This window comes from Entelurus aequoreus, linkage group LG04 (assembly GCF_033978785.1).
Source record: "Entelurus aequoreus isolate RoL-2023_Sb linkage group LG04, RoL_Eaeq_v1.1, whole genome shotgun sequence".
Lineage (NCBI taxonomy): Eukaryota > Metazoa > Chordata > Actinopteri > Syngnathiformes > Syngnathidae > Entelurus > Entelurus aequoreus.
The window spans coordinates 88,573,291-88,598,541 of record NC_084734.1 but is presented as its reverse complement, the minus strand read 5'-3'; the positions used below and the strand labels follow the sequence as shown (position 1 = coordinate 88,598,541).

Sequence of the window (25,251 nt, the reverse complement as noted above, 5' to 3'; positions counted from 1 at the left end):
ATATAGAGACCCAAATTGAAATGAACATTTAACATTACTTTTACCTTTTTTTTTTTTATTGAAGGCTTGTTTGTTAAGTCGATGATTAGAGAGGAAGGAGGGGAATGAAGAACCACTTTGTACTTTGCTCTGAGTTTTTTCTTGAATTCAATAGTCTTTCTCACATTTATCAAAGTGCTGGCACTGAAGTTGTGTCAACGACTGCAATGGCAACTGTGCTCACACAAATTTTACATTAAATTGCCCATGGGCAATACACTGGCGTGACGTCGCAACAGTATGCTTCAACTCGCAACTTTCTTTGGCCCCGCGGTGGGTTATTTTGCAACTGTACTTATTTTAAAAAAGGGGAAAAAAAGCGCAGATTCAATCGCCAACGCCTGGTATTATTTTACTAGTGCACTCTATTTCAATGAAAAAATTGCTATGTGATAACAGAGATTGCATTTAAAAATCAGGGAAAATTTGAGCAGCAGCTTGAATTGTTTGAAAAGTGATTTTCTACCTCTACAGAAAAACACTAAATGTTGTATGCTGTGGAATTCAAATCTGCCAGTAGTTGCTTTCATCACAAAATGTATCTGTTGAATCCAGGCAGGACCAGGTGGTCCAGAAGTACGATTCTTGTCCCGTCAGACCAACAAGGTCAAGACTCCACCAAAGCCCAGTAAGAACCGCGACATGGATGGTAGGACTACGGAGCAGTATGTAGGACAGTTGGAACTGTATATTTGTTTTATTACATTATTATTGGTCCTCTTAATCAGCCTTTGTTTACCAGTAATTAAGACAATGTTAAGTAAATACCAGGTTGTGCTGATCATCTCAGGGCTCCTGGACTTGCTGTCGAGGGCTCAATGCTGCAGAGTCGATGACCAGCGAGGTCTTCTCACAAGAGAACAGTTGGAGGTTCCTCTGTTCCTACAACGTCCCCCAGACCAGGGACAGGACCTAGACTCCGAGGAGTCCAACACAGACACATCATCTACTGAACACTCCAAGGTTTCTGAGAACATTAAGCCATGTTCTAGTTTGGGTGACTCAGAACGCAAAGACTTAAGGGAAACGTCAGTCTGAAAGACTTTGATAGTGTGTTGGATAAACAACATGGACAACATCCCCAACAACCATTCAGTCTTGTCCAAAAAGAAAACATTTTTTACAGCACTTTTTAGTCACTAACAAATAAGCTCTATGGCAGAGTTCGCCAACACCTCCGCTACTAAAGTTTCAGGCACAAACAAGAATTGAAAGACTTAAGGATACATTTGAAAACACTACACTTCCTTATAGGGATTGTTTTCAATATGAATAGTTTTAATGTAGCCAAAATGTTAAAAAACAACCTATATCTTAGCAGTCAAGTCTAAATGTTTTACTGGCCTTACGGATAGGCTGTAGTTAACCTAACTTTTGTTCCTTGAAATTTCATTTGTCAATGCTTAATTATGCAATGTAACAAAAATATCTGCACAGGACTTCTCCGTTTTTGAAGACTTTTGCACAGTTTGAGCTTATTGAATGTTTTGTGGTGGGGTTTTTTTAGGAATGTTTTCATAATGTGTTTTCTAACATGTCTGATTTCTTCTTTCAGAATGTACTTTATTTGCTGCAATGGCATTTTTCAAAAATGCTGGATAAGTCCTGTTTTGCTATCACTTAATTTCAGTTTACACGAGTCAATGCTTATTTATGCAATGTAACAAAAATATCTGCACAGGACTTCCCCGTTTTTGAAGAATATTGCACAGTTTGAGCTTATTGAATGCTTTGTGGTAGTTTTTAGGAATGTTTTCATAATGTGTTTTCTAATATGTCCGATTTCTTCTTTCATAATGTATATTATTTGCTGTAATGGCATTTTTCAAAAATGCTGGATAAGTCCTGTTTTGCTATCACTTAATTTCGGTTGACATGATTTGCTACTGTTGGGACTCAGGTTGTTGGTATGATATTCAAAATAGTTAAAGGGTAATCAACAATTAAACATTTTGTCAAATGTGATCCTTACCGTCTTGTAGTTGTATTTGGTACATCGCACATTATGCCTGGTTCACACCAACGGCGCTTGCCGCGCTTTAAAGCGGCGAGCAAAGCGCCGTCATTTTTGTCAATTTTTCCACGAATATCCCGATCTCCGAAGTAATGTTATGCTTTGATACGCTCTGATACGAATTAGTTGCCGCTTTGGGGGGACGAATTACCGTTCCTCACGATTTGATGCCGCTTTGATACGCTTTAGATCACGCTTTGATACATTTTATTACGCTTTATTGAACTTTATTATGCTTTGATGCGATCCTGACGCTTTAAATCAGGCTCTGACACGATTATCAAGCTCTGTTGTGCATTGGAATTAATGTGTCATGAACATTATGAACATTAATTTGTAATAATGACTTTGAAATGTGATATTGTTATGTAATTATGTGCAATTTGGAAGATGCTGTGATTATTATTTTGTGAATTTGATGAATAAATTGCGTGCGCACACATAATATAATAAAAAAAGAGAAATATGATAAACAAATAAGTAAAAAAAAATGTGAAAAACTCAGTATACTAAGTTTTCCCCACATTTTTTTAGATTTATCTATTTGATTTCTCTTTTTGTTTTATTATATACAGGATACAACACATAATGTAATAAAAAGAGAAATATGATAAACAAATAAGTAAAAAAAAATGTGAAAAACTCAGTACACTGTTTTCCACACATTTTTTATATTCATTTATTTTTTCAATTTCTCTTTTTTTTCCGTTATGTTTATTATTTATTATTTATTATGTTTTATATCTTCATTTCTTTTATTTCTTTGTCATCTTAATAAATATCTATCTTTCATTGCTTATGCTAGTTGACAATGATAAAGGCATTTCTTTTATTTTTATATTCATTTATTTTTTCAATTTCTCTTTTTTTTCCGTTATGTTTATTATTTATTATGTTTTATATTCATTTGTTTTTTCAATTCCTCTTCTTTTTTCGTTATGTTTATTATTTATTATGTTTTATATTCATTTATTTTTTCAATTTCTCTTTTTTTTCCGTTATATTATGTTTATTATTTATTATGTTTTATATTCATTTGTTTTTTTCAATTCCTCTTCTTTTTTCGTTATATTATGTTTATTATTTATTATGTTTTATATTCATTTTTTTTTCAATTCTTCTCTTTTTTCGTTATATTATGTTCATTATTTATTATGTTTTATATTCATTTATTTTTTCAATTTCTCTTTTTTTCCCGTTATATTATGTTTATTATTTATTATGTTTTATATCTTTATTTCTTTGTCATCTTAATAAATATCTATCTTTCATTTCTTATGCTAGTTGACAATAATAAAAGGCATTTATTTTATTTTTTTATATTCAATGTCACTAGTCAATATCACAGTCACTTCCTATTTGTAGTTGTAGACTGGGGTCCGCGCTTTGAACCAAGATCTGTTAAGCTTTCCTACGCTTTGAGTCAAGCTTTGCTACACTTTGTCAGGCTTTGATACGCTCTCTGCGCTTTATTCCATCCTTGACAGAGCGCCAAATTTTTTTAAACCGTTTAAAAATTTTTGCCGCATGTCCCGCTTCACTACAAGCTTTCCCACGATCCATTACAACCCTCACGCTTGAATCAGGCTTTGTTACGCTTTAACGCCGCTTTGCATGCCGCTTTAAAGCGCCGTTGGTGTGAACCTAGCATAAGGTAGAATCTTGAAACATGACTTATTATAACATAACATCCCCATGTGTTGCCTGGTTTGTAAATATAATGTGACCATGTATTCTGGTAGTGATGGAAGCTGCGCTAGTCGAGCTGTATTTGTCACCTCATTGCTGTCTACTGCATCCTTTATCTGATCACCGGCTTGTTTTCTAGCCGAAGATCTTGGCTTTGTATTAGGAGAGTTACAAAAACTGCAGAACCATAAGTGAGCTTTTGCATATGGGGTTTGAGTTTGAGTTGCTAAGCATTGTGTTCAACCCTGTAACTACAAGTAGACTATTTGCAGCAGAGTACCGGTAATCAGTAATAGGGAAAATAGTTATGTGCGTCATTGTCGGTGTGTCACATGCCCACCTCCTCCTGCTGAGATGCTTACATTAGCATGCAGGATCATGATGGGCATACCAGGTGTCTGTACTCTCATTCTGTGCGTGTGTCCATCTATCCATCCTTCCATCCTTCCATCCATGCGTCGACAGAGCGCTGAATGGGCACAGAGGGGTGTGCTCTCACAGACTCCATAGCGGCAGCAGTGACATGAGGAACATCTCCTCGGCTGGACGTCTGCACTGAGAGAGGAAGAAGAGGAAGGAAAAAGTGGTGAGTGTCTGAACATTTGCTACAGTATTTGCATTTTTTTGTCACCTGCACCCTTTTTAGAAGATGCATCTGCCTGCTTTGTATTCATTGATTCCGTCCCCTTGTCACACCCGGCTTCTTGATGTATTGAACTAAATCATTTCCCCTCGTTTTAGTGTCAGTTTTGAGCTGAAATGGTCTATTATTTCCCATTTATGCTTGCTCCTATCTCGTATAGCCAAGCATTTTGGAAGGCTTCAGTAGTTCTGACCTTTCATACACCTGCAGAGGAAAGAAGCACTCAATTATATTTATTTTAATGCATGCATTTTCTGTGTAAGCATGTGCTTAGTTGTCGGGGTCAGTCCCCATCATATTGTGTGAAAATATGATGAAACAGTTCATAACGTGCCTCATCCCGGTGAGCTTCTTTTTACAGGGTGTTACTAACATGCTCACCTTGGTGGTCATGCATGCAGGATTTCTTTATGACCACAACATTGACGGTTATCTCGTTGCTAATGTTAATCACTGTGTTCATTTGAGAGAGAATATTTAGAAAATGCAGAGCACCATTTTAATACACCATCTTCTAATTTTAAAGGAAGGTAGCAATGTTCCCACGGGGGTAATTTCAAAGAAAAACATGTAATTAACCACATCTGTACGGTGCTGGATTGACCTTAAGCCATATCTTCAATGTCTTATTTCTGTTTCATGTGCTGCAATGTTTCTAGCTCCACTTTTTTGTTCCTGTGCCGTTACGAATGGTTACGAAAAAGTAGTAGCACCAAAACTACAATTTCAAATATGAATCTACACTTCGGGGGTGTCAAACTTGTTTTTATTTAGGGGCTACATCACAATTATGGATTCCTTTAGAAGTCCGATTGTAACAATGAATATACAGTACAGGCCAAAAGTTTGGACACACCTTCTCATTCAATGTGTTTTCTTTATTTTCATGACTATTTCCATTGTAGATTGTCACTGAAGGCATCAAAACTATGAATGAACACATGTGGAGTTATGTACTTCAAAAAAAAAAAAAAGGTGAAATAACTGAAAACATGTTTTGTATTCTAGTTTCTTCAAAATAGCCACCCTTTGCTCTGATTACTTTTGTGCACACTCTTGGCATTCTCTCCATGAGCTTCAAGAGGTAATCACCTGAAATGGTTTTCACTTCACAGGTGTGCTTGAAGTTCATGGAGAGAATGCCAAGAGTGTGCAAATCAGTAATCAGAACAAATGGTGGCTATTTTGAAAAAAACTAGAATATAAAACATGTTTTCAGTTATTTCACCTTTTTTTTGTTAAGTACATAACTCCACATGTGTTCATTCATAGTTTTGATGCCTTCAGTGGCAATCTAAAAATGTAAATAGTCATGAAAATAAAGAAAACTCATTGAATTGAGAAGGTGTGGCCAAACTTTTGGCCTGCACTGTGTATGAATATAAAAATAATAGCCTTGTAACAAAATTTGCATTGGTGACTGATTTTGATTATATTTTTTTACGAACAGATTGATGGATAACTTGCTTTCAAATGGTTAGTCAAGGTGACCAGCAGATATTTAGGTTTGTTTGATGACCAAAAAATAATTTGCTTGGAACATTGTTGCAAAATCCGATAACATTAAAACAGGCCTAGGCAATTATTTGGGGGGGGGGGGGCATATTTAGAGAAAGAATGTGTCTTGGGGCCGGTATATATATTTTTAGGAACACTAATACAAAACCTCACAATTAGGGATGTCCGATAATGGCTTTTTGCCGATATCCGATATGCCGATATTGTCCAACTCTTTAATTACCGATACCGATATCAACCGATACCGATATCAACCGATATATACAGTCGTGGAATTAACACATTATTATGCCTAATTTGGACAACCAGGTATGGTGAAGATAAGGTACTTTTTAAAAAAATGAATCAAATAAAATAAGATAAATAAATTAAAAACATTTTCTTGAATAAAAAAGAAAGTAAAACAATATAAAAACAGTTACATAGAAACTAGTAATTAATGAAAATTTGTAAAATTAACTGTTAAAGGTTAGTACTATTAGTGGAGCAGCAGCACGCACAATCATGTGTGCTTACGGACTGTATCCCTTGCAGACTGTATTGATATATATTGATATATAATGTAGGAAGCAGAATATTAATAACAGAAAGAAACAACCCTTTTGTGTGAATGAGTGTAAATGGGGGAGGGAGGTTTTTTGGGTTGGTGCACTAATTGTAAGTGTATCTTGTGTTTTTTATCTGGATTCAATAATAAAAAAAAACGATACTGATAATTAAAAAAAACGATACCGATAATTTCCGATATTACATTTTAACGCATTTATCGGCCGATAATATCGGCAGACCGATATTATCGGACATCTCTACTCACAATAATGTTTGATTGAATGTTAAAAACGTTATGACAGACCGCTTTAAAAAATGGAACAGAATATTTTTATTTTTTTACTGAACGAGACACCCAGAATGTACCTGGAAAATAAAGAATGCAGGATTTACAATGTTAACTATGAAGGATAAAACACTGAATATTGACAACATATGAACGTCACACCCGCTCTCCATTGACGTATTTTACAATCAAGCAAAACGCAACAAAAATACAACAAACACAGCAAAATATGAACGGGAAGGGTAAAAAAAACCCCACCTACAATCTGATATATCTGATATATCACTAGGCTTTAGAACTTTGTTGTAAAAATCTCCTTCTGCGTCTGTCCCTGACACCCACATTTCAGGCTGGCCGCTCTGGAAACACTCTGTGGAAACGCTCCCCACCCACACTGCTTGGTGCCTCGTCTGAGCTGCTGTGACTTACATTACCATAGTAACTAATTAGGTTACTATGGTAATCTAATTAGTTACTTAGTATATCATGCAAACGTGCAGATTCGAACCATTGAAATACTTTGTATAGTTCAAGACTTACGGTCATTTCAAAACATCACTGCACATCATAATGGCAGCTACACTTTACATCTTAAAGATCTAAAAAAATATATTTGGGAATGTCCGGCGGGCCAGATTGAAAAGTTTAACGGGCCGCATGCGGCCCCCGGGCCTTAATTTGCTTATGTCTGCATTAAACAGAACATGTGCAATGGCATGCCGTAAAATTTTCTGTCAAAATTGAAAGAACCGATACATTTTGCCAGAAAGTTCTTTATTTCTATCCTTTCACCTACTCAGTGGCCTAGTGGTTAGAGTGTCCGCCCTGAGATCGGTAGTTTGTGAGTTCAAACCCCGGCCGAGTCATACCAAAGACTATAAAAATGGGACCCATTACCTCCCTGCTTGGCACTCAGCATCAAGGGTTGGAATTGGGGGTTAAATCACCAAAAATGATTCCCGGGCGCGGCTACGCTGCTACCCACTGCTCCCCTCACCTCCCAGGGGGTGAACAAGGGGATGGGTCAAATGCAGAGGACAAATTTCACCACACCTAGTGTGTGTGCAGTGTTTCCCATAAACTGCCAAGATACCTGTGGTGGTGGGGGCGTGGCTATGGGCGTGGTCACCATGACATCATCGAGTAATTTGCATAATTTACTACAATGATATGATTTTCTCTAAAAAGGCTCAAAAAATGTATACTTATTAATAATAACAGTTTTGTTTTAAACGTCCATCCATCCATCCATTTTACAATATAATTACAACACTTTATGTACATATTTATATACAGATTTGAACACTAAGTTATTCACTGAAATATATTTATTAATTGTGGTTCTTACAAAAAATATATCTTATAAAATATAAAAGCTAAAATGTCTCAAAGCTCTGCCCCTTTAATTAGTGCATACTAAATAATTTAACTTTAGCCTACTACTACAAGCATATTATTTACCAGCAACATAAAGTGAAACAGAGGCAGAGGTGTCCTGCCACAGTCAGTAACAAATAAACAGAAAACAGTAGTGGTCAAATACAAATAAGGCAAAAAGAGAAGTATCCTACACTTCTCTTTTGTAAAGTAAATGTGAACAGCCTATATGGGCATCTACATCTACTATATGATTTGCCTGAGAAGCTGGACAGGACAAAAAAAAATAAAAAATTTTTTTTATAAAAAATTTTCTGTGGCGGACGTAATTTTTTCGTGGCGGGCCGCCACAAATAAATGAATGTGTGGGAAACACTGGTGTGTGACAATCATTGGTACTTTAACTTGAACTTTAACAGGCTGTGTCAAACGACAAGGCTGGCCAGATCTTGCCAGTTTGACACCCGTGTTGTAAACGCTTGTCAGGTTGTGCTTCTCATGAATGAATTGGTTCAGAACCTCATAGATTTCCGTCCAATCTGCATTTTACTACTAACTACACTGTACAGCTACACAATTTTTGTTTTTGCATCTCTGATTTCCCCCTCGTCTCCTCTCACTGGTGACGGCTCGAAGAAAAGCGTGAAAAAAAAGACTGTGAGGCAACATTTTGTGTTTGCTCAGCCTTGCATAAGGAGTTGTAGAGTAGCTTTTAAAACTCAAGTCTGTTGCTTTTGTGCACACAATAATACAAGACACGTTTGTGCGTGCATATATCAAATGTGTACCACCCTCCATCGTTTTGGCCATGTCATGACAACTTAGGAATTTACAGTCGTGGGAAGACCTTCCCGATTTGGGTCATGTTCCCTCAGTGAGTTGGTGAGAAATGCACTCAACCGTCCTGCCGAGGTCCTCCTCCAGAGGCTCTTGAAGCTCCGTTATGTCCATTCCATCCTAAGTGCACTCCCCAGAGTGTGCCAAGTGAACCAACTCACTACACGGCCATAATGGGTCTGATGCATGAGCGCCGCAGGGAGTGTTCCACTGGCTCGTTCTCGCACGTCCCAATCGATCAATGCTTTGTATGGAGACATCGACCTGGAATCCTTTTTATTGACTTCCCGGCAACACCAATGTGATGCTGCCTTGACGTCAGCTGTCACAGAGGGTGATTTGCGGTGGTCGATCAGCATTCCATTTACTCTTAATGAGCTCTGAGCTGATTGTTTCCTGTACAGCAGCTGGCTAAGCGCTCAGGGGGGAAATTTAGTTGCATCCTATTGTTACAATTCAGGAAAACTTACTGTAGTCTGAACTCCTTTGCAAACATTCTGCTAAAAATAAGGCTATCATTTGAGATCTTGACGATTATGATGGCGAAGAGCAATTTTTCACTCCAATGACATTTCCATACTAAAGTCTAACTCCACTCTTTCAATAATGTGGACATTCCATCACATTTCCTCACTCTTATATTCAGGATTTTTGTTTAATTTGTCAGCTGTCCACATTTAGTAACACTCCAGGGTACATTGATGGTAGAATTGATTGTTTGCAAGGCAGCAAATGGGCAGCAGTCCTAATTAACCCTTTGTAAGTCACTCATTGAAATGCAACACTATCATAGTACATAGTAACTTTAATAAGATAGGATACACCAGGGGTCACCAACGCGGTGACCGCGAGCACCAGGTAGCCCGTAAGGACCAGATGAGTAGCCCGCTGGCCTGTTCTAAAAATAGCTCAAATAGCAGCACTTACCAGTGAGCTGCCTCTATTTTTTAAATTGTATTTATTTACTAGCAAGCTGGTCTCGCTTTGCCCGACATTTTTAATTCTAAGAGAGACAAAACTCAAATAAAATTTGAAAATCCAAGAAAATATTTTAAAGACTTGGTCTTCACTTGTTTAAATAAATTCATTATTTTTTTTACTTTGCTTCTTATAACTTTCAGAAAGACAATTTTAGAGAAAAAATACAACCTTAAAAATTATTTTAGGATTTTTAAACACATATACCTTTTTACCTTTTAAATTCCTTCCTCTTCTTTCCTGACAATTTAAATCAATGTTCAAGTAAATTTTTTTTATTTTTTATTGTAAAGAATAATAAATACATTTTAATTTAATTCTTCATTTTAGCTTTTTTTTCGACGAAGAATATTTGTGAAATATTTCTTCAAACTTATTATGATTAAAATTCAAAAAAATTATTCTGGCAAATCTAGAAAATCTGTAGAATCAAATTTAAATCTTATTTCAAGGTCTTTTGAATTTCTTTTAACATTTTTGTTCTGGAAAATCTAGAAGAAATAATGATTTGTCTTTGTTAGAAATATAGCTTGGTCCAATTTGTTATATATTCTAACAAAGTGTAGATTGGATTTTAACCTATTTAAAACATGTCATCAAAATTCTAAAATTAATCTTAATCAGGAAAAATTACTAATGATGTTCCATAAATTCTTTTTTTAAGTTTTTCTCTTCTTTTTTTCGGTTGAATTTTGAATTTTAAAGAGTCGAAATTGAAGATAAACTATGTTTCAAAATTTAATTGTCATTTTTTTTCGTGTTTTCTCCTCTTCTAAACCATTCAATTAAGTGTAAATATCATTAATTATTAATAATAACATAGAGTTAAAGGTAAATTGAGGAAATTGGCTATTTCTGGCAATTTATTTAAGTGTGTATCAAACTGGTAGCCCTTCGCATTAATCACTACCCAAGAAGTAGCTCTTGGTTTCAAAAAGGTTGGTGACCCCTGGGATACACCATTCTCAAACTGTGGTACGCATACCAATAGTGGTACGCAGGCTCCATCTAGTGGTATGCTAAAGAATCACTTAATTGAATATTCAAATATTGTTACTATGTATAGCAGGGGTGCACATAACGTCGATAGTGAGCTACCGGTCGGTCGTGGAGGGTGTGTCGGTCGATCGCCAGCCAGGCATTAAAAAAATAAACCTAAACATGAGCGATCATCAATCTTCCCCAAGACGTCACTTTCGTCACTCGATTGACATTCACGGCACCCGAGGGTCTTGTGAGATGACGCTGGCTGCTGCCAGATCATTGTTAAGAAAAAATGACCGACAGGAAGGCGAGAAACACTTTTCCCGTCAAAACTCCAAAGACCGACCGGACAGTTCCTATCTTCACAATAAAAGCGCTGCTTCATCCTGTCTGCGCTAACAATATAAGCGTCTCAGAAAGCTAGCAAACTACGGAGTTTGCCGCCAATGTATTTCTTGTAAAGTGTATAAAAAGGAGTATGGAAGCTGGACAAAAAAAGATGCCAAAAAGCAACCACTTTAAGGTGGTATTGGACAAAAAGGAGGACTTTTTTTTCTCCTCCATTTGAAAAAGCAGACGTTATCAATACTACTGTCTGATTCCAATCAATGCAAGTCATCAGAATCAGGTAATACACCAACTTCAGTGTTTCCCACACATTCATTTATTTGTGGCGGCCCACCACGAAACAATTACGTCCGCCACAAAAAAAAAGTAAAATTAGAAAAAAATTGTTTTTATTTTTTATTTTTTTATTTTATTTTTTGTCCTCTTCAGCTTCTCAGGCAAATCATATAGTTGATGTAGATGCCCATATCGGCTGTTCACATTTACTTTACAAAAGAGAAGTGTAGGATACTTCTCTTGTTGCCTTATTTGTATTTGACTTTATTAAATGTATTTATATTAGAAACACAACATGTGTATATAACAAAGGGTGCAAAGTCTGCAGGCAGTAGGAAACACATGGTTAAGTGTAGGGAGTACAACTGATGGCAGTCTAAAGTTCAAGATTTTTGGAGCTCTTTGTTCAGTGGATCAGATGTTTGATGAAGCTCTGTGTCTATCTACCACCACTACTGTTTCCTGTTTATTTGTTACTGACTGTGGCAGGACACCTGTTTCACTTTATGTTGCTGGTAAATAATATGCTTGTAGTAGTAGGCTAAAGTTAAATTATTTAATATGCACTAATTAAAGGGGCAGAGCTTTAAGAGACATTTTAGCTTTTATATTTTATAAGATATATTTTTTGTAAGAACCACAATTAATACATATATTTCAAGGAATAACTTATTGTTCAAATCTGTATATAAATATGTACATAAAGTGTTGTAATTATATTGTAAAATGGATGGATGGATGGACGTTTAAAACAAAACTGTTATTATTAATTAGTAAGTATACATTTTTTGAGCCTTTTTAGAGAAAATCAAATCATTGTAGTAAATTATGCAAATTACTCGATGATGTCATGGTGACCACGCCCATAGACACGCCCCCACCGCCACAGGTATCTTGGCAGTTTATGGGAAACACTGAACTTATATTCTATATTCTTGTCTTCATGAAAGAAAGGAATCTATATGTGTTAAACATGGTTGTATTATCATTAAACGCCTTTAACTTGTTAACAAAAACGTCTCTAAATAAATAAATAAATATATATATATATATATATATATATATATACATATATATATATATATATACGAAAGAGGTAGATCCCCTCGACTTGGTCAATTGAAAAATAGCTTGCCTGCAGATAAAGTGTGTGCACCCCTGGTGTGTAGTGTTACAGTGACCAAAACATACTTGTTCATTAGGGTGGAACTTGCAAAGACAAGTGTACTTGGTGAAACAAGTTTGAGACCTTTATTTATCTCAAAAATGAGGTGGTTGCACTACAGCAGGGGTCGGCAACCCGCGGCTCTAGAGTCGCATGCGGCTCTTTAGCGCCGCCCTAGTGGCTCTCTGGAGATTTTTCAAAAATGTATGAAGAATGGAAAAAGATGAGGGGAAAAAATCTATTTTTTTGTTTTATATGGTTTCTGTAGGAGGACAAACATGACACAAACCTCCCTAATTGTTATAAAGCACACTGTTTATATTAAACATGCTTCACTGATTTGAGTATTTGGCGAGCGCCGTTTTGTCCTACTAATTTTGGCGGTCCTTGAACTCACCGTATAGTTTGTTTACATGTATAACTTTCTCCGACTTTCTAGGACGTGTTTTATGCCACTTCTTTTTCTGTCTCATTTTGTCCACCAGACTTTTAACGTTGTGCATGAGTGCATGAAGGTGAGTTTTGTTGATGTTATTGACTTGTGTAGAGTGCTAATCAGACATATTTGGTCACTGCATGACTGCAAGCTAATCGATGCTAACATGCTATTTAGGCTAGCGATATGTACATATTACATCCTTATGCCTCATTTGTAGCTATATTTGAGGTCATTTAGTTTCCTTTAAGTCCTCTTAATTAAATGTATATCTCATGACACATGTAATATGGCTTTTATTTTTTTGCGGCTCCAGACAGATTTGTTTTTGTATTTTTGGTCCAATATGGCTCTTTCAACATTTTGGGTTGCCGACCCCTGCACTACAGATATACAAAGTCCACATAAGAATGTTGTCAAAAACACATGGCAACAAGAGGGAAACAAAAGGACATAAGATACATATTGGTGAGCAATATGTAGTATTTATTTTACTAATATGTTTTTCATTACGCTTTACTTCTGTTACTGTATGTAAAAACCTGCACTGCAACAATGTCATTTACCCAACCTATCCTATTAAGAGTACAGAGCTGATGCAACCAAAGGCCATTTCTACATACAGCTACAGAAGAAAAACACAATGAAAAGCCAACAAATGAGCAAAAAATAATGCATATTGCATGCGTACAATTGCATAGACAAAACGACACCAATTCAACACCCACATAATGTACACTGCTGTTGACCCCTGCCCATCGTCTGTTGCGGTAAGGGGGCGAGCAGCCAGAGACAGGAACAGACCCAACAAATCCTAGGCCCAGTTGCTCTTGGCCATTGACCAGTCTGCACAGATGAGAGATAATAATTATAATCACATATAACTGTGGTTGACTACATAATATATGCCCAACATCTCGGGTTACGGTTCCTTCCCTGTTATGAATTGCCAAGGCTCGTATGAAAAGATTTAAACTTCATCTGATAACTTTTATATTTGTGTTTTTGCATCCGCCTGAAGCCCGAGTTTTCAATCAGAAGTGATCCTTCAGCTGTGTAGTCAGCCATGGAGCAGAAGACGAATGAGGTATGGGAATAATACATATTTCTATAACTCTATTTTGCAATACTACTCTTCACTTCTTTTTTCTCAAGTGCACAACCAGCACCTCTCCCCAGAAGCACATGAAGAACAGATCCAAATCTACAGACGAGACACAACAGACCAAGAGGGTGAGAACCAAACTGCCATCGAATCTAACTTAATTTAAAGGCCTACTGAAATGAATTTTTTTTATTTAAACGGGGATAGCAGATCCATTCTATGTGTCATACTTGATCATTTCGCGATATTGCCATATTTTTGCTGAAAGGATTTAGTAGAGAACATTGATGATAAAGTTCGCAACTTTTGGTCGCTGATAAAAAAAAGCCTTGCCTGTAGCGGAAGTAGCGTGACGTCACAGGTTGAAAGGCTCCTCACATTTCCCCATTGTTTACACCAGCAGCGAGAGCGATTCGGACCGAGAAAGTGACGATTACCCCATTAATTTGAGCGAGGATGAAAGATTCGTGGATGAGGAACGTGAGAGTGAAGGACTAGAGTGCAGTGCAGGATGCATCTTTTTTCACTCTGACCGTAACTTAGGTACAAGCTGGCTCATTGGATTCCACGCTCTCTCCTTTTTCTATTGTGGATCACGGATTTGTATTTTAAACCACCTGGGATACTATTTCCTCTTGAAAATGAGAGTTGAGAACGCGAAATGGACATTCACAGTGACTTTTATCTCCACGACAATACATCGGCGAAACACTTTAACTACGGAGCTAACGTGATAGCATCGGGGTAACTGCATATAGAAACAAAAGAAATAAGCCCCTGACTGGAAGGATAGACAGAAAATCAACAATACTATTAAACCATGGACATGTAACTACACGGTTAATGCTTTCCAGCCTGGCGAAGGTTAACAATGCTGTTGCTAACGACGCCATTGAAGCTAACTTAGCAATGGGACCTCACAGAGCTATGCTAAAAACATTAGCTATCCACCTACGCCAGCCAGCCCTCATCTGCTCATCAACACCCGTGCTCACCTGCGTTCCAGCGATCGACGGTGCGACGAAGGACTTCACCCGATCACCGATGGGGTCGGCGGCCAGCGTCGGATAGCGCGTCTGCTGTCCAAGTCAAAGTCCTCCTTTTTGTGTTGCTGCAGCCAGCCGCTAATACACCGATCCCACCTACAACTTTCTTCTTTGCAGTCTTCATTGTTCATTAAACAAATTGCAAAAGATTCACCAACACAGATGTCCAGAATACTGTGGAATTATGAGATGAAAACAGAGCTTTTTGTATTGGATTCAATGGCGTCCGAACACTTCCGGTTTCAACGTTTGACGTCACGCGCATACGTCATCATACAAAGACGTTTTCAACCGGAAGTTTGGCGGGAAATGTAAAATGTCACTTTATAAGTTAACCCGGCCGTATTGGCATGTGTTGCAATGTTAAGATGTCATCATTGATATATAAACTATCAGACTGCGTGGTCGCTAGTAGTGGCTTTCAGTAGGCCTTTAATAATCATGTGTTCGTTTTTTGCAGGCTTTTTCCTCACAAAAATCTCTCCCAGGCAGACCACAGCTGGACAGAGTGAAGGTAATCGTTGCACATGTTGTGTTCTATTGCAAAATGGCAGCTTACACACCGTTTCCTGTATTGCAGGAGTGCCTTGATGGTTCGGAGACGCCATCATCCTCCACTGAGGAGCTTAAGTGATCAAACCACCTGATGAATGACGTCACCAACATAATCCTATAAATGTACATTTGTATACTCGGAACACTCAACAAGTAAGATCACTAAGCAAAAGCCAACAATGTACTGTAGAAAGTAAAAAGAAATAATGTGACATGATGTAACGTATGTGCTTTTACGACAATTGCATGTAGAACAAAAACGGTGTTTTTTATTGTTAACATTCGAATACAATAAAGTGGTGATAATGACTGTGTATCCATGACAACAAAGAACATTAGAGGTGGCGCCACCAGGGGTTGGCCAATAAGTTGTCGTGGCATCAGTTAGACATTTCATTCCAAATTCACAGCCAGCCTGGCATCTTACATCGATGATGTCGTTCACAACAACACAAGACGATGAGATGACGTGTCGTAGGCGTATGGATCGTTCTTGCTGACTTAAACTTCGTAGTTTGGTCGCTGTTTCAAGTGACTGCCTCCACATTGATTAGTTTAGAGCAGGGCGACTGGTGTTGGGATGATGGACACGTTATTTTCCCAAACAAATATTTATTTTCCTCACAATGACATTTCACTCACATTTATGTCCATTTCCCGGATATTCTGCGTATAACAGCGGGTTCTGTTTTATTGGCCAATAATGTGACTCCGTCCGTGGTTATGTAAATGCGAAAATCATATTTCCTTACTTTTTTTTTTTTGTTGACTTTAGTGATTATTAGGGATGATATTATCGGCCGATAAATGCGTTAAAATGTAATATCGGAAATTATCGGTATCGTTTTTTTTTATTGTCTATCGTTTTTATTTAATTTTTTAATTTTTATTTTTTTATTAAATCAACACAAAAAACACAAGATACACTTACAATTAGTGCACCAACCCAAAAAACCTCCCTCCCCCCATTTCTTTCTGTTATTAATATTCTGCTTCCTACATTATATATCAATATATATCAATACAGTCTGCAAGGGATACAGTCCGTAAGCACACATGATTGTGCATGCTGCTGGTCCACTAATAGTACTAACCTTTAACAGTTAATTTGACTCATTTTCATTAATTACTAGTTTCTATGTAACTGTTTTTATATTGTTTTACTTTCTTTTTTATTCAAGAAAATGTTTTTAATTTAGTTATCTTATTTTATTATTTTTTTTAAAAAGTACCTTATCTTCACCATACATGGTTGTCCAAATTAGGCATAATAATGTGTTAATTCCACGACTGCATATATCGGTTGATATCGGTATCGGTTGATATCGGTATCGGTAATTAAAGAGTTGGACAATATCAGAATATCGGATATCGGCAAAAAGCCATTATCGGACATCCCTAGTGATTATTGATTAGGCATATTAGCGCTGTCAAATAAAAAGTAGCAACTATGGTCAGATCCCAAACTTCTAGTAGATGTGGTCTTTTTTTTCCGACTCCTTTGCTACCGTTTCAAGCTCAGGAAATTGCATGCATGTTGCGCGGCCCATTAATCGTTTTTTCCCCCTGATTATTATAATTTCATAATCGTGAGAAACCATAATCGATTAATTGTGCAGTCCTACTCACCAATAATTTTAACTAAACTAATACATATTGCAGTCAAAAGCAGCATTAGTTCAGTATTCAAGTTAACCCTTGTGTAATGTTCATGTTGTTGTTACTCAGCCAGCGTTTGTGGGTCTGATGGACCCGTTGCATTTTGTGACTTTTAATGCCTCACAATCAAACACTTTTATGTTAAAATACCGAACAGATGTTTACCTTATCCCAATAAGCATCTGTTCAGTATTTTAACATAAAACCTTGTCTGTTGACAAGATGTGACAGCCATTAAAGCACATTCAGTCTCACACAATACGGTGAAAAGATTCAAAAGAGCTGGCGTCAAAGCAGACAAAGTGTGCTGCTAACTGCTAAAGCTAAAAAACGCACCTTATTAAAGAGTAATTCTGTCAGTAATTTGATTACTTTTTTGGTAAAGTATTGAGTAAATATAACTACTTTTTTAAAGTAATTTTCCAGAACACTGCCGGTAAGTAAATACGTCAAAATATTATCTAGCACAGGGGTCACCAACCTTTTTGAAAGCAAGAGCTACTTCTTGGGTAGTGATTAATGCGAAGGGCTACCAGTTTGATACACACTTAAATAAATTGCCAGAAATAGCCAATTTGCTCAATTTACCTTTAACTCTGTTATTATTAATAATTAATGATATTTACACTTAATTGAACGGTTTAAAAGAGGAGAAAACACGAAAAAAATGACAATTAAATTTTGAAACATAGTTTATCTTCAATTTCGACTCTTTAAAATTCAAAATTCAACCGAAAAAAAGAAGAGAAAAACTAGCTAATTCGAATCTTTTTGAAAAAATAAAAAAAATAATTTATGGAACATCATTAGTAATTTTTCCTGATTAAGATTAATTTTAGAATTTTGATGACATGTTTTAAATAGGTTAAAATCCAATCTACACTTTGTTAGAATATATAACAAATTGGACCAAGCTATATTTCTAACAAAGACAAATCATTATTTCTTCTAGATTTTCCAGAACAAAATTTTTAAAATAAATTCAAAAGACTTTGAAATAAGATTTAAATTTGATTCTACAGATTTTGTAGATTTGCCAGTATAATTTTTTTTAAATTTTAATCATAATAAGTTTGAAGAAATATTTCACAAATATTCTTTGTCGAAAAAACAGAAGCTAAAATGAAGAATTAAATTACAATTTATTTATTATTCTTTACAATAAAAAAAACAAATTTACTTGAACATTGATTTAAATTGTCAGGAAAGAAGAGGAAGGAATTTAAAAGGTAAAAAAGTATAGGTGTTTAAAAATCCTAAAATCATTTTTAGGGTTGTATTTTTTCTCTAAAATTGTCTTTCTGAAAGTTATAAGAAGCAAAGTAAAACAATTAATGAATTTATTCAAACAAGTGAAGACCAAGTCTTTAAAATGTTTTCTTGGATTTTCAAATTCTATTTGAGTTTTGTCTCTCTTAGAATTAAAAATGTCGGGCAAAGCGAGACCAGCTTGCTAGTAAATAAATACAATTTAAAAAATAGAGGCAGCTCACTGGTAAGTGCTGCTATTTGAGCTAGTTTAGAATAGGCCAGCGGGCTACTCATCTGGTCCTTACGGGCTACCTGGTGCCCGCGGGCACCGCGTTAGTGACCCGTGATCTAGCAAAACAAGACTACACAATTAACGAAAGTAGCCTATTCAGTAAGCGTTTCCTTACGTCTTTCTAATAGTTTTCTACAGGCCGGTTTACTCCAACACTAGAATACAATTCTGAAATGATGGCTTACAGTTTTTGTGTGCCACCCCAAGATTCAAAGTGGCCCCACCTGCCCGCTCCTAGGAAACATTTCTGGAGGCGCCGCTGATAAAACCGCCGGTCTTTTATTAAACTACCCAACAAATGATGCAACTATCAGCATGTTTGCAGGCTGTATGGGAAAATGCTTTTGGAAGACACAATCATGTGTACAAGAAAGGGAGAGCACACACTGTCAGAAGAGGGTGTTTGGCCGTGCCTTATGTATAATAAAAACTGTAGAGGCAGCAGTATCAGTTCAGCTGTGTGCACACAATTCTGCCGAGCTTTTATTGTGCATCTCAGAGTCCCTGCTCTCATCACTGCTTGGAAAACATGTTTGGGGAGGAAGAGCGGGTTATTATGAAGTATTTCTCTGAGGTCAGCACGTCGGCTTTATTTGCTTGAACACTGATATAACGCTGACGTGACACAACTGTAGTGAAACAAACTGCCTCCAGAGCATGCTACATAAGTCTTCATGTAGTGGACGCTGTTTCCATCAACACACTTTTAGTACGCTTTACTAGAGGCACATCACGGATCCATTCAATTCAACATGATTCTTGTGATGTATGATATACATCAGACCTGGGCAAATTAATGCCCGGGGGCCGCATTCAATCTGGCCTGCCTGACATTCCCAAAATTTTTTATTAGATCTTCAAGATGAAAACTGTCAGGTTAAACACCGATGACATCTATTAAACAGACAAGAAGCAAGGAATTAAACAGAGACAGGATTCAATTTAGCTCAATGAGGAGAAACGTCTGGGCTGTTCTGCTCTGATGAAAAGATTGCACGCCTCCTCTTTTATTTGGACTTTCCCTGATTACATGGCAACAGCTGTTTCTAAGGGGAGAGGGGGTCGTAAACAGCCGTTGCCCTCGGTCGCAAAACAGTTCAAAGAAAAGATGCCTGGAGCTGGCGTCAGGTCCTGCTTCCTCTCCGCTTTGTAGATCTCGGGTCAAGACAAGACAAAGTATTTCAATGGTTGGAATCTGCGCGTTTGCATGATATTCTAGTTACTATGGTAATCTAATTAGTTACTATGGCAATGTAAGTCACAGCAGCTCAGACGAGGCACCAAGCAGTGTGGGTGGGGAGCGTTTCCACAGAGTGTTTCCAGAGCGGCCAGCCTGAAATGCGGGTGTCAGGGACAGACGCGGAAGGAGATTTTATTAGTGATATATCAGATTGTAGGTGGGTTTATTTTGCTGTTTGTTGCATTTTTGTTGCATTTCGCTTGATTGTAAAATATGTGGATGGAGAGGGGGTGTGACGTTCATATGTTGTCAATATTCAGTGTTTTATCCTTCATAGTTAATATTGTAAATCCCACATTCTTTATTTTCATGTACATTCTGGGTGTCTCATTCAGTAAAAACATTTAAAATTCCATTCCTTTTTTTAAGGCATAATGTTTTAGCATTCATCCATCCATCCATTTTCTACCGCTTGTCCTTTTTGCGGGGGGTGCTGGAGCCTATCTCAGCTGCATTCGGGAGGAAGGCGGGGTACACCCTGGACAAGTCGCCACCTCATCACAGGGCCAACACAGATAGACGGACACTCACATTCACACACTAGGGCCAATTTAGCATTCATCCATCCATCCATTTTCTACCGCTTGTCCCGTTCGGGGTCGCGCAATCAGACATTATTGTGAGGTTTTGTATTAGTGTTCCTAAAAATAGATATACCGGCCCCCAGACACATTCTTTCCCTCTAAATTTGGCCCTTGAGTCAAAATAATTGCCCAGGCCTGATATACAGTGTTCCCTCGTTTAACGCTGGGGTTACGTTCCAAAAAAATACTCGCTTTAAGTGAAATCCACGTAGTAGAAGTTGGTTTTTATTTTCTGTTTTTTATGAGTTTTCGTTCATTATATATATTTTTCGTTGACACTGATTTTTCATTTACAGAATTTTATTTTCATCTACTGTGCATGTTTTTTCGTTTACAGGTTTTTTTTATTTATTAGGTTTTTTTTCATACACAGTACTATACAGTAGGTTTTTTCGTTTCTTATATACAGTACAGGCCAAAAGTTTGGACACACCTTCTCATTCAATGCGTTTTCTTTATTTTCATGACTATTTACATTGTAGATTGTCACTGAAGGCGTCAAAACTGTGACACCTGTGACGTGAAAACCATTTCAGGTGACTACCTCTTGAAGCTCATGGAGAGAATGAATGCCAAGAGTGTGCAAAGCAGTAATCAGAGCAAAGGGTGGCTATTTTGAAGAAACTCGAATATAAAACATGTTTTCAGTTATTTCACCTTTTTTTTTTTGTTAAGTACATAACTCCACATGTGTTCATTCATAGTTGTGATGCCTTCAGTGACAATCTACAATGTAAATAGTCATGAAAATAAAGAAAACACATTGAATGAGAAGGTGTGTCCAAACTTTTGGTCAGTACTGTATGTTTTAAGGTTGTAAAACCTCTAACTACACACTTAATAAACTTTTCTCACACAGGCATTAACATTTTCTCACATTTCTCTCGTTTAAACACTCAAAGTTCAAACGTTCTTGGATTTAAAGGCCTACTGAAATGAATTTTTTTTATTTAAACGGGGATAGCAGATCTATTCTATGTGTCATACTTGATCATTTCGCGATATTGCCATATTTTTGCTGAAAGGATTTAGTATAGAACAGCGACGATAAAGTTCGCAACTTTTGGTCGCTGATAAAAAAAAGCCTTGCCTGTACCGGAAGTAGCGTGACGTCACAGGAGGAAGGATTCCTCACAATTCCCCGTTGTTTACAATGGAGCAAGAGAGATTCGGACCGAGAAAGCGACGATTACCCCATTAATTTGAGCGAGGATGAAAGATTCGTGGATGAGGAACGTTAGAGTGAAGGACTAGAGAGGCAGTGCAGGGTGTATCTTTTTTCACTCTGACCGTAACTTAGGTACAAGCTGGCTCATTGGATTCCACACTCTCTCCTTTTTCTATTGTAGATCACGGATTTGTATTTTAAACCACCTGGGATACTATATCCTCTTGAAAATGACAGTCGAGAACGCGATATGGACATTCACAGTGACTTTTATCTCCACGACAATACATCATTGACGCACTTTAGCTACGGAGCTAACGTGATAGCATCGTTCTCAAATGCAGATAGAAACAAAATTTTAAAAAACCCTGACTGGAAGGATAGACAGAAAATCAATACTATTAAACCATGAACATGTAAATACACGGTTAATAATTTCCAGCTTGGCGAAGCTTAACAATTGAAGCTAACTACGGAGCGGCGGCGGCGGCGGGCGTTGTAGCTTTCGACGACACCCCGGCCGCCATCAGAGTCGGCAAGAAACATATATTTCCCCAAAGTTACGTACGTGACATGCACATATCAACACGCACGTACGGGCAAGCGATCAAATGTTTGGAAGCCAAAGCCGTACTCACAGTAGTGCGTCTGCTATCCAGCTCAAACACAACACAACCTCCTGATTGTGTTGCTGTAGTCCGCCGCTAATACACCGATCACACCTACAACTTTCTTCTTTGCAGTCTCCATTGTCCATTAAACAAATTGCAAAAGATTCACCAACACAGATGTCCAGAATACTGTGGAATTATGAGATGAAAACAGAGCTTTTTGTATTGGTTTTAATGGTGTACCAATACTTCCGGTTCAACGATTGACGTCACGCGCATACGTCATCATACATAGACGTTTCCAACCGGAAGTTTAGCGGGAAATGTAAAATGTCACTTTATAAGTTAACCCGGCCGTATTGGCATGTGTTGCAATGTTAAGATTTCATCATTGATGTATAAACTATCAGACTGCGTGGTCGCTAGTAGTGGCTTTCAGTAGGCCTTTAAAAAATAAGTACACTACACTACTGTATTATAGAATGAAATCGAAGATCAAAACCTGTTTTTTAGGGCTCTAGGATTTTTGGACCTATAAATAAGCCCAGGTTTTATCCTAAAGCCTGCAACATTTCCACACACAACCAGAGTCACAATCTTTTTGGGCCTTAAATCCTGGGCTTTTAGTTTTGTCCTGCATTATAAAGGTGCGAGAGGGCATTCCTTTCCAGAATAAGCCTGTGTCATCCATATTAAAAACTTGTTCAGGATTATATTCCCCCCACAGTACATATTCTGTACTGTACAGGATTGAGGGACAATGGTGTACAGTACATTAGTGAACCAGGACTCAGAACACAATGCACATTCATAAGCTGTAAAAAAACAAACAGCTATTAGTTATTTTTATGAAGAGCAATCCATTTTTTGGGTTATAAGGGTATTATTTTAACTCAATTTCTGGGTTTTCAAAATTATGAACCATTTTTGGGTTGTTTTTCAAAGAGTAACGCATTTTTGGGTAGAAGGCTTTTTTTTTTTTATTAAAAAGTTACTTTTTCTTGAAGGGAATTTTATTATGGATTAATGTCATTAACATTATTTACAATCACACATCTTATGTACATGAAAATATATGAGCATGTTGTATAGAACTACTATGACCATACACGGCAATTCTTGTAATGTCACTCATATCTTGCTTTTATATTTTAATGGAATAAAAATAGTCTTGAACAGTAGTTCAATCAATCAATCAATCAATCAATCAATCAATGTTTACTTATATAGATTTTTAGATTTAGATTTATTGGTCCCCGTTGGGGAAATTCATTTTCACTGCTGTACATTTGAACAATAGACATTACACATCACGAAATAAAAATAATAAAAAGACATCATACATGACCAACACACATTTACAGGCTTGTCAGACAGGTCGGCCGGGCCTGCTTTTAAGGGCGGCTATAGCTGCAGGGGTAAGGCTTTTCCTGAAGCGGGCCCTTTGGAATTTGATGGTTCTGTACCTGCGCCCTGATGGTAGTGGGATGATGCATTGGTGTGGGTGAGTGATATCCTGGACTATCGTGTTTGCCAGTCGAATGATGTATATATAGATATAGCCCTAAAACACGAGTGTCTCAAAGGGCTGCACAAGCCACAGCGACATCCTCGGCTCAGATCCCACATCAGGGCAAGGAAAAACTCAACCCAATGGGATGGCAATGAGAAACCTTGGAGGGGACCCCCTCCCCCGGCGACTGGTGCAATGGATGTCGAGTGGGTCTAGCATAATATTGTGAGAGTCCAGTCCATAGTGGATCCAACATAATAGTGAGAGTCCAGTCCATAGTGGATCTAACATAATAGTGAGAGTCCAGTCCATAGTGGATCTAACATAATAGTGAGAGTCCAGTCCATAGTGGATCTAACATAATAGTGAGAGTCCAGTCCATAGTGGATCTAACATAATAGTGAGAGTCCAGTCCATAGTGGATCTAACATAATAGTGAGAGTCCAGTCCATAGTGGATCTAACATAATAGTGAGAGTCCAGTCCATAGTGGATCTAACATAATAGTGAGAGTCCAGTCCATAGTGGATCTAACATAATAGTGAGAGTCCAGTCCATAGTGGATCTAACATAATAGTGAGAGTCCAGTCCATAGTGGATCTAACATAATAGTGAGAGTCCAGTCCATAGTGGATCCAACATAATAGTGAGAGTCCAGTCCATAGTGGATCTAACATAATAGTGAGAGTCCAGTCCCTTTAACTTTAACTTTAACTTAACATAGTGGGGCCCCCTCTCCACGAAGGAGAGGGGGGCAGAGCAGAAAAGAAACGGCAGATCAAAAAAAAGGGGGTCTATTTAAAGGCTAGAGTATACAAATGAGTTTTAAGATGGGACTTAAATGCTTCTACTGAGGTAGCATCTCTAACTGTTTCCGGGTAGGGCATTCCAGAGTACTGGAGCCCGAATAGAAAACGCTCTATAGCCCGCAGACTTTTTTTTTGGCAGTTGGGAAGAAGTAGGACAAAACAGCAGTAAAATGTCTAGTTTTTAACCAACTATTGGGTCAAGGAGCGCTAAATTGCGCAACCCAATAGTTGGGTTTGGAATAACTCAACATTGTAGTGAGCTCTGCTTTTGTGTTAAATA

General features: G+C 37.4%; 1 protein-coding gene and 1 long non-coding RNA gene across 4 annotated transcripts in view; both read left to right on the top strand.

Moving 5' to 3' along the window:
- Positions 1–2,004, top strand: part of rgs14b (regulator of G protein signaling 14b) — a 35,524-nt gene extending 33,520 nt beyond the window's left edge. For 2 of the 3 annotated variants that reach the window (XM_062045941.1, XM_062045944.1), the window contains exons 14-15: positions 595–688; positions 830–2,004. In XM_062045941.1, the coding sequence (XP_061901925.1) occupies positions 595–688; positions 830–1,077 (342 nt within the window). In that variant the 3' untranslated portion in view covers positions 1,078–2,004. The remainder of the gene's footprint in view (positions 1–594; positions 689–829) is intronic. The other variant, XM_062045943.1, reaches the window with a different exon arrangement.
- A 1,849-nt stretch (positions 2,005–3,853) lies between these two features.
- On the top strand, positions 3,854–16,155 carry LOC133648040 (uncharacterized). The gene is made up of 5 exons (XR_009825824.1): positions 3,854–4,328; positions 14,161–14,226; positions 14,295–14,372; positions 15,751–15,804; positions 15,871–16,155. It is a non-coding gene; the product is annotated as an uncharacterized LOC133648040 (long non-coding RNA).
- The last annotated feature ends 9,096 nt before the right edge of the window (positions 16,156–25,251 follow it).